Below are 13072 nucleotides of genomic sequence, written 5' to 3'. Positions count from 1 at the left end.
TAAAGTTAAGCATAAATACTGATACATATCTGCAAAAACATGAAATCAACTTAGAGAGGAGATTGATTAATTGAGAAAAATACCTCTTGTTTTCGCTTACTCAGCTCAAATTATTCTAATTGAACCTCAAACCAACTGAATACATATGCATACGAACACTGAAATGGGTTTTGCCTCTTGGTGCTTAAGAATATCTGTTCGTGCAGAGAATTTATATATATATATATTTGGTGCTGAACTTGAATGGCAATCTACTCATCCCCGTAATCTTCTTTCCACAACCAAGTATTTAGAAATCTTTCTTTTCTATTTTTTTTTTTTTTTTTTTTTTTGAAGAAAAAGAAGACAATATATATATATTTATTTGATTTGTCATCTCTTTTCATATTTCATCATATTCTCTATTATATGAACTAACATTTTGGATTGTAGACACCAAAAGATGGACTCACATAGCGCAGAGAAGATAGAGAGCCAAAACCAGCCTCCACAATTACAGCAACCAAGCAAAGGCACCTCTTTTATTAGAACTTGCTTCAATGGGCTTAATGCCTTATCAGGTCTCTCACTCTGTGTGTGTGTGTGTGTGTGTGTGTGGTGTGTGTGTGTGTGTGTGTGTGTGTTTTCTTGATGCATTCTCCATCATTTCCTACTCCATATCATTCAAGGACTTAAAATTATCTCCCAAACTGTGACATCCCTTGTCGCTTAGGGAAGATATTGTTAACACTTATATGTGTGGACGTCTCATAACTGTGTAAACACATAATAAAAATCGTGAGTATGGAGAGTATGCAAAGCACATAATATCAATACACAAAATCACATTTATGACTTTGGTTATTGTAAATGCACTAATAGAGGGCTAATGTTCCATACTCTACTTTCTCAGGTGTTGGGATACTGTCAATTCCATATGCACTCTCTCAGGGAGGGTGGCTGAGCTTGATTATACTTTTCGTGGTAGCAATTATCTGTTTCTACACAGGATTACTCCTACAACGATGTATGAATGCAAATCTGTTGATTAAAACTTATCCGGACATAGGCGAGCTGGCCTTCGGGGGTAAAGGAAGAGCCGTGGTGTCCATTTTCATGTATCTTGAGCTCTATTTGGTTGCAGTTGAGTTTCTGATATTGGAAGGGGACAATTTGAATAAGTTGTTCCCCAACACCGGCTTTCACATTGGTGGCCTCAAGATCGGAGGCAAACAAGGCTTTGTTCTGCTCACTGCCCTTGTCGTATTGCCAACAACATGGTTAAGGAGTTTGGGGATGCTGGCTTATGTATCGGCCGGCGGGGTTTTTGCCTCCATTGTTCTGGTTGGTTCCGTTTTCTATGTTGGTGCTATTGATGGTGTGGGGTTTCATGAAAGAGGAGAGCTTATGAATTGGAGAGGAATGCCTATAACCATGAGTTTGTTTACCTTTTGTTATTGTGGTCATGCAGTCTTCCCAACACTCAGCAATTCCATGAAAGATAAGAGACAGTTTCCTAAGGTAAGAATAGTACCCCAAGGATTCAAGTATTTTGTTTTTCCTTTAAAGTTCAAGCAAATGCACGCACTATATTTTTCTCTTATGATCATTGTCGTCATTGTTGTTGTCGTCTTCATCATCATTATGTTCTTATTTACATATAAATTAGGTCAACCACATGAATTCCCTCTCCAATTTTTTCTATTACATGTCATTTCCTTTATTATGTTTAACTATTTAAAATCATTTTTAATAACCTCATCGCATTTTATTTTTTAGACGCCCTCTCCGTCTCTTACCTTCTATTACAACTAGTATTCCTCGTTTCGCCAGCGCGTCACTAGATCTCCACTATATGTGTCTGTAGATACCTGTTTCTTGTCGGTGGTTGAATAGTCAAAGGGCATGGGAATGTATCACTAAACAATATGTGGAATGCAGAAAGGTGGAAGAAGGGAGAGAAAACCAGTCCAATGAGAGGATTGAAGCAATGGTAGGGAAGATGCTGCCGTCAGTTCCTTAGTCCTTGCCTTTTGTCACTGCCCCCTTTTTATAGCCTTAGGTCACTCAGGTAATATATTGTTGGGCCTCCAGATCGAAAACAGATCAGGGTTCACACCTCTTTTAGGTCTGTTGCCCTAATCCCTATATTTCTAGGGCTACTGCAAAGTGTACCTCTCCTATTGAGTGACCTAAGCGTGGCTAGTTGTAAAGGCAATTGTACTATTCCAACTGTCTTTTGCTCTTATCCTCAAATTAGGCCTTGCCTTAGTGAGCAAGACATTACTAATTTTCCATCCTCCATTCCAAAATCCCTTTTGCATCCTATCAACCTTGAAGAGTCCTACCATAACCCTTCATTGCTTTGACACATGGTTGAGTATGTCGATTATGACTTCAAGTTCGCCAATTAGCAAATTCATGGCTAGATCGGATCAAGATTCAAGGTCCGTCGATTGACAGTTTGGGATTAGGTCAGATCGAGGTTCAAGGCCCGTTGATCGACAGTTTGTGGCCGGGTCAAATCGAGGTTCGAGACTCGTCGATCGACAGTTCATGGCTAGGTCGGATCGAGGTTTAAAGCCCGTCAATTGACAATTTGGGATTAGGTCGGATCGAGGTTCAAGGCTCGTCGATTATAAGTTTGTGGCCTGGTTGGATCGAGGTTCAAGGCCCTGCTAAAAGGGGTCCTACAACAACGTGCTTAAATGCATAAAAATGTAATAACCTCTCTTGGACCTTCAAACCTGTCTCAACACACAATGCAAACAACACATTTCAACATTCCTTTCATCTATTCATTATGCTTCAACATAGTTCAGCTCATGGTGGAACAACTACATGTTATTTAATCCAACTATCATAATTACAGTCCCAAAAATATAATTAAGATAAAAAAATCCATGTCTTATAACGTTTAGACAACTTATATTAAAATTACAGCCCATGAATATAAGTACAATAACAAAAGTCCATAAGTCTCTGTATAGATTACAATATGCTAAGTTTTACAAAAAATAGTGGGATTTAGATACAAAAATAATAAAATGATCATCTAATCCATACTAGGCCTGTGATGGAACGTCATCTGCCACTTCATTCCCGTTTCCTGAAAAATGTTAAAATGATGGGGTGAGCATAAGCTCAGCAGGAAGTGCCTAAGGCACACCTCTTGAGACCCCATGAATCCACACAATGAATAGGAATAAAAAAATTGGGATCATATCATGCGGGAAAAAAATATAACCACAATACCATATCATTAATCTGGTACCACAAATGAATATGCCATGCAATGATATGTCCTGCCATGTAATGTAGCTCCCCATTTTCCAAAACAATTTCCATCATCATTTTCAAACCGTTAGAGAACCCGTCCCATGGCAACTCCATGGCGGCACGAGAGGATGATTGACCATTGTCCCTGACCCATGGCAACTCCATGGCGTCATTTGGGGCCAGGTAACTCAACTACACTAGGGCGATCTCCCTAATCCCCTCTAGGTCTCACTAACGCCGTGGTCCCTAGGCAACTCCTAAGCGGCCGAGTTTTTCACAAAATCCTTTTCAAAATTCTTTCCCAAAAATATATATATATATATATATATATTCAAATTCATGTTCCCATCTCTTTCCCAATGAAGTGCATAGAAGCTTATTATTTCACAATGCCATGACAATAAAGAATTTCATTCTTTGCAAATTAACATTCACAATATCCATGCTTTATAAAAATCTCAAAAATTTAACATCATGTTTCTAAGTTACAAATTTCAGCACATATATTATAATAGGCATGAAATAAAGTTATTTAAGCATGCTTTCTCACACCACATAAACACATACATGTAATCATATACTTCATGATACAACAACTAAGTCATTTTGAAGAAATTAACACAAATATAGCATGCTAGACATTAAACAAGAAGAATAATTCATAAAGGTGCAAGAATATGTATGAATTAGGAACCCCTACCTCCAAAATTATGAAAACCCCCAAATTTTGTGCCCTAATTTCGAAATCCCTAGAGTTGGCCAAATAAGGAATTGTTTACACCCACGTGTAGATCTCACCGTGCTCTCGGAGTTGCTGCAAACGGCACCCAAAAGTTCTAAATGGTTGAAGATTAATCAAGCTTAAATTGTGTAGAAGAAAAAAAAAAAGAAAAAAAAAGTAAGCGGGAGAGTGAGACGTAATAGAAAGGGAGATAATGGGTTATGTAATAACCAACTCTTGGTCATTTGTGATGGCAAAAACTGGTGGTGGGTCCTAGGCCAATAATATAACTTTTAACACTTATATATATATATAAACTCATAACCATTACAGACAATTTGTGGTCAGGTTGGATCGAGGTTCAAGGTCTGTTGATCGACAGTTTATGGCTAGGTCGGATCATATAAACTCATAAACATTACAGACAATTTGTGGTCGGGTTGGATCGAGGTTCAAGGTCTGTCGATTGACAGTTTATGGCTAAGTCAGATCAAGGTTCAAAGCCCGTCGATCGGCAGTTCGTGGCTAGGTCGGATCGAGGTTTGTGATACCCTTCGATTCTAGAGTTACGGGTGATCAAGTTCGAGCACAGATCTGAGGGACACTAAACAATTAATATTTAAACAAGCAAGAGTACAAAAAGAACTAAGAAATAAAATAATAAAGGCTCAAAGAATTCTAACTAATAAAATCTCGAAAATACTAATAATATAATCCTCCAATAAGTACAACTCGGGAATTCATCTATGTGGACCCCTAATAAAAACTCAACTGAAAGTAAAACTGAACTAAAGAAGAAATCTAAAACTAAACATACATAGCAAGTCTACGTAGTCGGAAGAATGAGTGACCGTCTCTGCTCAGCACGAATAAGCTCTAAAACTAGAACCATCCGATACCTGAAAAATAATAGTGGGTCAGGTCACTGATAAGTTCTACTATAACTACAATCCAATAGAGACCCGATACGCAGATACTTTCTAGATAACTCAACAATAATTATCTAGTCCATAAATATATATATCCACACTAAAGGACTCTCACTGGACTACAAAGGGGGTCTCAACCTGAATAGAAGGCAATATGCAAAACGCACCTGAAGTGGGCATAAGTACCAAAACCTAACATGGTATACCTCAACCTATCATAGCCAGTTATGCATCCCATTGCATATACGCGCCCTAACCATCGACTCTGAGACTCAAGCTCATATCGCGGTACCATAAATATATATTTAAATTCCATCCAAAACCAAAGTAGTGCCGCTCAACTGTTCGTTGCCAAGACACCAAAAATAAGTAGGATTTAAATGTTATAATTAAATCCATTTCCTTAATCCAGAATAGGTAGGAGTTAGCGTTTTGATCTAATCCGTACCTAATATGCCACCGTCCCATATCGGTGCATATAATTCATAAAACAATTCAATAACTGATAAAACAGAATAAGCAATTTATCAATCAAAATCCAGAATAGGTAAGAATTAGCGTTTTGATCTAATCCGTCCCTAGTATGCCACCGTCCCATAACGGTGCATACAATCCACAAAACAAATCCAATAATTGATAAAAACAAGTAAAGCAGTTCATCAATTAAAATCCAGAGAAGAGTATAATAAGAAAAATCAGACATTCACTAAGTATATTATACTGTAATTTACAAGAGTAAATTTATATCCATCCATTTAATTTGCTAACATAATGACAAGCAATTTAAATCCTTCCAAGCCATTAACAACATGCAAATTTAATTTTAAATCTCATGATTTTCAAGTTCCTAGTATGGATTAGTCATTATTGGGTACTAACATGCTTAATTAAATCATTTTAAACCATCCATACAAGTTCAAAATCACACTAAAGCCCTGAAAACCCAAAACCACGTCAAAACTCATCACACAGGGAAAGAGCCGCCTCTTTCCATCAAAGAGCCGCCTCCTTCCTCAATAAGCCACCTCTTTGTTAAGTAGAGTAGGCTCTTTGCTAAGTAGAGCAGGCTCTTTGCAAAAGGAGCCGCCTCTTTGCCAAATGAGCCGCCTCCACTTCTGCAAACTCCATCTTTTCTAACCCCGGCTAGTTCCTGACTTTTTGATTGCCCTTGTTAAAGTCCTTAACCCACTGTTCTAAGTCCCAGACAGTCCTAATTAATTATAAGAAGTAATTTGGCATCACTAACACGAATCAAAATAAGTTTATATTCAAGAAAAATCAAGATTGAATCAAGAACATAAACCAACCGTAAAAGCAGTTTTAATTCAATTCACTTCCATTCAATTCAAACATGCTAATTAGATAAATTTTACTGTCCGTTTAAGTCCTGGAGACTACCTAGGCATGCACAGAACACAAGCCAAAGGGAAGAGCAAGAAATAGAACTTGCCTTTAGGTTTCAATTTGAAACCTTGCACTGTCGTCTCTGAATTTTTCTACGATTGCCGATTACCGTCAAACCTCCTACTGCTCTGGTTCAAACCTACAAGCAAACATTTCTTTCCTCCTTGGTCCGACCTTCAATTATGGCCGAAACCCTAACTGGTTCTCTTTGTTTTTCTCTCAAGGCGCTCTGGGTTTTGTTGATTTTTAAACCTTAAGCAGACGTCTAATGTTATATTTATATAGGCTTAAGGAAAACCTAATTCTAATTCTAAAAAGGAGACAAAAAAGAAAAAGAAAAAGAAAACAAAACAAAATATAAAATAAATATATATAAGTCAGCTACCCTAATCCAACTCCAACGTGAAAATAAATAAAACCCTAGAGTTATATTATACATTAACTAGTGATTAATAATACAAATTTAATTATTAATAATTACTAATAATTAAATTAACCCCATATACATATATACCCATATATACATGTATATACTTCCATGGTAAAAACTGTATTCATTTACACTATCCAAATAGTCTATTGATCCTATCCAAGCCCAACTCCGTTTACAAATAAAAATAATACATTTAATTTAACATTCAATTTCCACATAAGCTTAGAATTCAATTAAAACAAATAAATCAAGTTTAACAAATAATTATAATCCACATAAGTAATTTAAACAATTAAACAAATAAATCAATTAGACAATTACCCAATTAACAAATAGCCAAGTAAACAAATAAAGAATTTAAAATTGCAATTAAAACTATAAAAGAAAATACCGAGACTGTCTTTTTAAAATTAGGGGTATTACAAGGTTCAAGATTAGTCGATCGACAGTTGGTGGTTAGGTCGGATCGAGGTTCAAGGCCCGTTGATCGACAGTTTGTGGCTAGGTCGAATCGAGGTTCAAGGCCCGTTGATTGATAGTTGTTTGGTTTAGGCCAGGGTTCGAGGCCCACTCGTCGATTATTGCTTTTTGCTGAGGTGGACTGTCTCTTCTAAGTGTTGATCATTTTTGTCTTCTTGCTCGAAGATGGTACTGTCGTGGGGTCATCTTGACTTGACCTTTGGTAATGTGGCTGAACCACATCCACAGTGTCAAAACCATCTAAGTGAACTCTTTCTAAATTATTACCAAACAACCCTGTACATAATATTTTGTCTCCAAAGAAAACTTACTCTCAACCTTCCCTTTATTCACTTGAGCTAGTGCTCACCATTAAGTATTGAAGTTAAAGATGTTGATCAGTTTTTTTCCTTCGTAGTTTTACTTTTTCTCATATAACATCATGTTTTTATCAATTCTTATTCATATCAAATTGATTGGAGATGAGAGAATCAATCAAGATAGGAAACCTAATAAAATGTAAAAACAAATAAAAGTGACAAGTTCCATGTTGAACTTGAGGGTAATGCAGTATTGGAAAGGGGAACACCAAAATTACCTTTAGTTGTTGATAGTGAATCAAGATGTGACACTTGCCTTACAAAGTACAGAAATGACATCCAAATAGTTGGAAGAACACATTGTCAAGTTGAATTACCAAATAATAATTATACATTTATTATTCTGTCATTTGATTATCTCTAACCAGATTTAAGAGGGTTAGAACCTTAAATTTTGATTTAAAGGGGAATTTTTTTTACAAAAAAAAAAAAAAAAAAAAAAAAAAAAGAAAAGAAAAAAACAAAGGTGAAGAAGAAAGAGTAAAGAACAAAATAATCAAGGATTGACGGAAAACAAAAATCGCATACGACACAAAACGAAAAGATTTATCTTAGTTCAGCTTATAACTACGTTCACAGTGAAGATCGGTGAGGAGTTTTGACTATATGAAAAAAGAAGGGATTTTACAAGTTTCTCAAAACCTAATCCGAGTACATCCTTCGACTCTTTCACTCTCAATCTCGATTTTTAGCGTTCTCTCATAATAATTTAAATCCTGATACTTTTATATTTTGGGTTACGATATAGACTAAAATTTCGGGTCCAAGAGCCGCAAAACAAAAACAAGTCAATATTGTTTTTTCATAAGCAAAACTGGCCTAAAGTACGTTTTACCCTTCTTAGTAATTCCATGAACGGCTAACAATTAGTGTACTATTATTATAAAGAATTTTCGTTGGATATGATCATTACTTTCTTATTGTATTCACTTTAATTGCAGGTTCTACTTGTGTGCTATGTTCTGAGCACCATCAGCTATGGATCAATGGCAATTATAGGCTACCTAATGTATGGAGAAAATTTGATGTCTCAAGTGACACTAAATCTCCCTACAAGAAGCATAAGTTCAAAAATAGCAATATACACCACATTAATCAACCCCATCACCAAATATGCCATAATTGTAACTCCAATTGCCACAGCTCTTGAGGCCACATTTCCTTTCAAAAACAGCAGATCCATCAGTCTCCTCATCAGAACAGTTCTGTTGATCAGCACTGTTATTGTGGCGCTAGCCGTTCCCTTTTTTGCCTATGTGATGGCGTTTATTGGAGCATTTCTGAGCGTTAGTGGCGCGATTTTGTTCCCCTGCCTTTGCTACCTGAAGATCACGAAAGGTTCTCTGAGTTTCGGATCAGAGATGATGCTTATTGTGGCAATTCTGGTCATGGGAGTTTTTGTTTCTGTAGTAGGTACATATACTTCTGTAAAAAAAATTGTAAACCATATCTGACCAACTTCTTGAATTATGACAGTTCACTATAGACTGCCAATATATAATAAAATCAGAAACTTGCACATGTTTTTTGCTTGAACATGAGGTTAAGACCGATAACATGCACTACGCTTGATTTTTAGCCACAAGGCCGAAAAAGAAAAATAAAAAAATTCAAATTCTAAGAACAGGGTAAATTAGTGTGTACTAAAAAAATCAAATTGTTTGTACTCAGTGCGAGTCGAACCTAAAACCTAATGCTTTATGAGGCCAAGTGACCTAGCCCCACTAGCCAACCTGTGCTCTGTTTTTCTGCCAACTTATTCCAAGTATTGTCAATGTTTTCCTTTGAAGCTTACCTGGGGAATAGTCTGTGTCCTCAACTCCAAACACTGCTTAAATGGGACATACAAATTGGCCCCGATACAACTCAGTGGACAGCCATTGTTCCATTTCAGTTTGTGTTGTTTAAATGTCCTTAATTTTATAGAAAATATTCTTTACATATATAAAAGCTGATTGCAATTTCATGTACAAAGTACAAATGGCATGGTTAAGAGTTGGCAATGATCTAATCTAGTAGTAAACAAGCAGCAATGATTTCCAATAATGAACAAAAAGAGTATTTAAGGGAAGGAGAATAAAAAACAGGGCTTATAGATCAGATTTTGGTAACAAAGGGAATGTGGAGGGAAAATAATTAACAAAAGAGAAAAAGAAGATAAAATAGGAATTCACTTGTTAAAAAAATTAATAATAATAATAATAGGGTAAAAAAAAAAAAAAATCCCCTCAACTTTCATGATTTTGTAAAAAAAACTTCCCTAAACTTTAGTTTTTATACAAAACCTCTTATACTATTAAAAAAAAATGCAGATACCCCCCTCCCATTTGCAGATAGTGACTAATAATTGACAATTTTGGACCTGAAATCTTCATATACTACACTTCTTTATTCATCAAAAATAACTATGGATCATTTTTAGATCCATGAATCGAACCATAAATGGTTTTCCATATTTCGTATAATATCTCGAATTTTTTTGTCATATTAAAACCAATGTTCTTTTTATTTTTCATTTTTTGAAGAGTAAAATGGTGTATTTGATATATGTTAATTAACAACACTTTAAAGGCTTGAATAAGTTGCAACTTTCAAATAGTTGAGGGGATTATTAGTTGCACGACCTATAGAGCGTGCAAAACAGTGAAAATTGAGGAGAGCTTTACATAAAGAAAATAATAATAATAAGGGCAAATATCTTTGATAAAGATCCTCTCCAACTAAATATCTTTTCTGGACTTTGCACGTCTTCTTATTAAATTTGATGCTTACAAATTCAGTGACGTAGAGTTCAACAAGATATTGATGTGGCTAAATCTAAACCGTTGGATTGAAGTTTGCATAATCGAGCTGACTGATTTGGCTAGAGATTTTTTTTCATCCATTTCTTCCTCCATAATAACAAAGGTAATGCTCAAATGGTTAATAAAAGTCATCCTTTTTCATCCCTGTCATTTCCTTTATCTCATCTTAATTTGTTAAACCAAACACAAGAAATCCTCCCCTGCCTTCTCATCTACTTTCCTTTCACCTCGATCCCTCAAATCCAAACACACTCTACTTAATGCTTTTCTACTCGCTTTTAACAATTTAAGATAATTTAATGTCACATGTTCTGCATATCAATATCTTTCATACTCAACCAAGTCTTTTTTTTCTTGCTTTTTCGGGCAATATTGTAATTTCGAACGCTTTCATAAAAAGATTCGAACTGAATTAATAAAGCAATTACGTTTTTGTTTGTTTGTTTCCTTGTAATCTACGTAGGCATGTTTTGAGTTTCAAATATCTGTGCTTTCTCTCTCTATTCAAAAGGCGTCATTTTCATGCTTAAAGAACCCATCAATCCATTTACATACGAGCTCTTTCATGAGGAAAAAGGAATGGAACTGTCTTTGATTTTGGTACAAGTTTTCTAGGAAGTGCAAGCAATAGAAGTATTATATATATATATATATTACTTCTATATATATATACTCATGAATTAAGGAGTCTCACAACAACTGAATTACGCGTTAAGGAACAAATAGAACATGGATTCCTTATGTGCATACTGCGTAGCGTAGTAGTGTAATACAACTACATCACAAAAGACAAAACCCATGTAACAACTACGTAAGAGTGACGCAATACATTTAAATGAAAATATAACACTCATATTATGTAACGTTATAACACTATAAAATTAAATTGAGAATTTTACGTATTTTACATAGTTGTTGCATTAACAATTTAAAGTTGTTGGGTTGAAATTGTAAAATAAAAGTATTAGGGACAGGACAAAGCTGGCAGAATAAAAATGACACAAGAAAGCATCGTGATTCCAACAACCAAGGGGCATATGGCCTAATGATATAACATTTCCACCCTCTTGGAGTGGAGGGGTTCGAGCCGGATGTGGACAAAAAAAGTGTAAGTCAATGTAGGTGTGTATTTCTTATCAATAAAAAATATATATTAATATTATTCACCCGTGTAGTTTTTATTTAACCTCTCACTAAAATACTCTTATGATGGGCTACGCGGAGCCAACGGGTTTTTGCAACTAAATCATTTATGATGGAATCATATTGATACTAACGGCCAGTAGCCTAGTAGTATCGGCCAAAAGAGATGTGTGTGTAAGTCCAACTAAAAAAAAAAAATTGAATTTTTTTTTGGTTAATTTTCAATTATTTGCTAATTTTAATGTCCGTCGTCTTACCCTTTTTATTGCTATTGGTATCAATCTTAATCCATGCTTTAATATTTAATTTTTTAAACATTGATAATGGTAAAAAGGGAGGGCTTTTACCTTAAGGATTCTATGAAACACGAAAAATAGAAAAATTTCCTCAATCTAACCATACCATTCCATTATATTGACATGCAAATTCAAAAAATGTTCATAATATGATACTGTAGTGTGTGTGTTTATATATATATATATAATTCGATTCCACACCCCAACTCACATCCACTAGAGCTAGCATTTAGCCATTTATATGTCATTAAACAGTTTGACTTGCACGTCAATGTTACTTCAAAACTTTCGGTGACAACCCCACCTAACTGTTTGGTACCATTTATATATACAGGCATAATAAGCTCATCTACCTCAACTCACATTTCACATTAGCTATTGGTGTAAGAAAAATTTTAAAAAGAAAAAAGACTTTTAAATATTGAACCTAAATATTGAAAATTTCTTCATTCAAGAAAAATATATAATAGTTTGAAAACTTCTAATGCATCATTATTAATTAAATTACAAACATCAACAAACACATAATTTTTTAATAATTAACAAGTGACATTGAGTTTTTTATTCTGTCTTTCTTTTCACTTCTTTCTAAACATGAAAGTATATTAAAAGGAAAAATATATGTATAATGGAATTAAGTTGCCAAGAAAGGACATGATTTTTTTATTCTTTTTTAATTAATTTTAGAAAAAGAACAGAAAATTAAATTGATTAAAGGAAATGCATTATCCAGCGCCAATGAGAAGATGAAAACAGACAAAAACAGACCTAACATTTGATATTAATTTTTAATAAGTGACCGTATATACCTTACACTATTCAAACCTTAGTTTAATTCATTAATAGTTACGGAATATAATGGAATAAAGGGAAAATAATTTGAATTGAGATTTTTTTGAGTTTTGCTTACTCTCGAGTGGCTTATGGTTGAGAACTATCTAATAATTTTTTTTCCGTAAACATTTTTTTAACTCGATGTTGATCCGATCTGATCCAATATATATATATATATATATATATATAGCTAGTCTCTCATATTCCATTAGTCTAAGATAGATTAAATTGAAAAATTAGGTCATAAGTTGGGCCGTTTCAAACTCGAATTAATTTACCCAGTATGGCTTTAAATGATGCAGACATAATAGTAGATAGAAATAAATAAAAAAGGACTGATCACCAAACATATATATTATTAAGATACATAATGTGTGATATAATATATATGTGTACTAGCTATAGCTTCCG

At 34.5% G+C, this 13072-nt stretch overlaps 1 protein-coding gene across 1 annotated transcript; it reads left to right on the top strand.

The window, feature by feature from the left end:
* Positions 1–267: 267 nt before the first annotated feature.
* Positions 268–9038, top strand: LOC132286883 (amino acid transporter AVT1I-like). Its single transcript, XM_059789303.1, has 3 exons — positions 268–560; positions 893–1500; positions 8526–9038. Exons 1-3 carry the CDS (start codon positions 443–445, stop codon positions 9036–9038), a joined length of 1239 nt encoding a protein of 412 aa, XP_059645286.1. The 5' UTR covers positions 268–442.
* The last annotated feature ends 4034 nt before the right edge of the window (positions 9039–13072 follow it).

The sequence above is a fragment of the Cornus florida genome, unplaced genomic scaffold (assembly GCF_030987335.1).
Source record: "Cornus florida cultivar Cherokee Brave unplaced genomic scaffold, ASM3098733v1 CherokeeBrave_3.0.0_Hap2_Chr02, whole genome shotgun sequence".
Taxonomy (NCBI): Eukaryota; Viridiplantae; Streptophyta; class Magnoliopsida; order Cornales; family Cornaceae; genus Cornus; species Cornus florida.
Note: the sequence above shows the minus strand (reverse complement) of the source record. Positions and strands in the feature narration are given on the sequence as shown.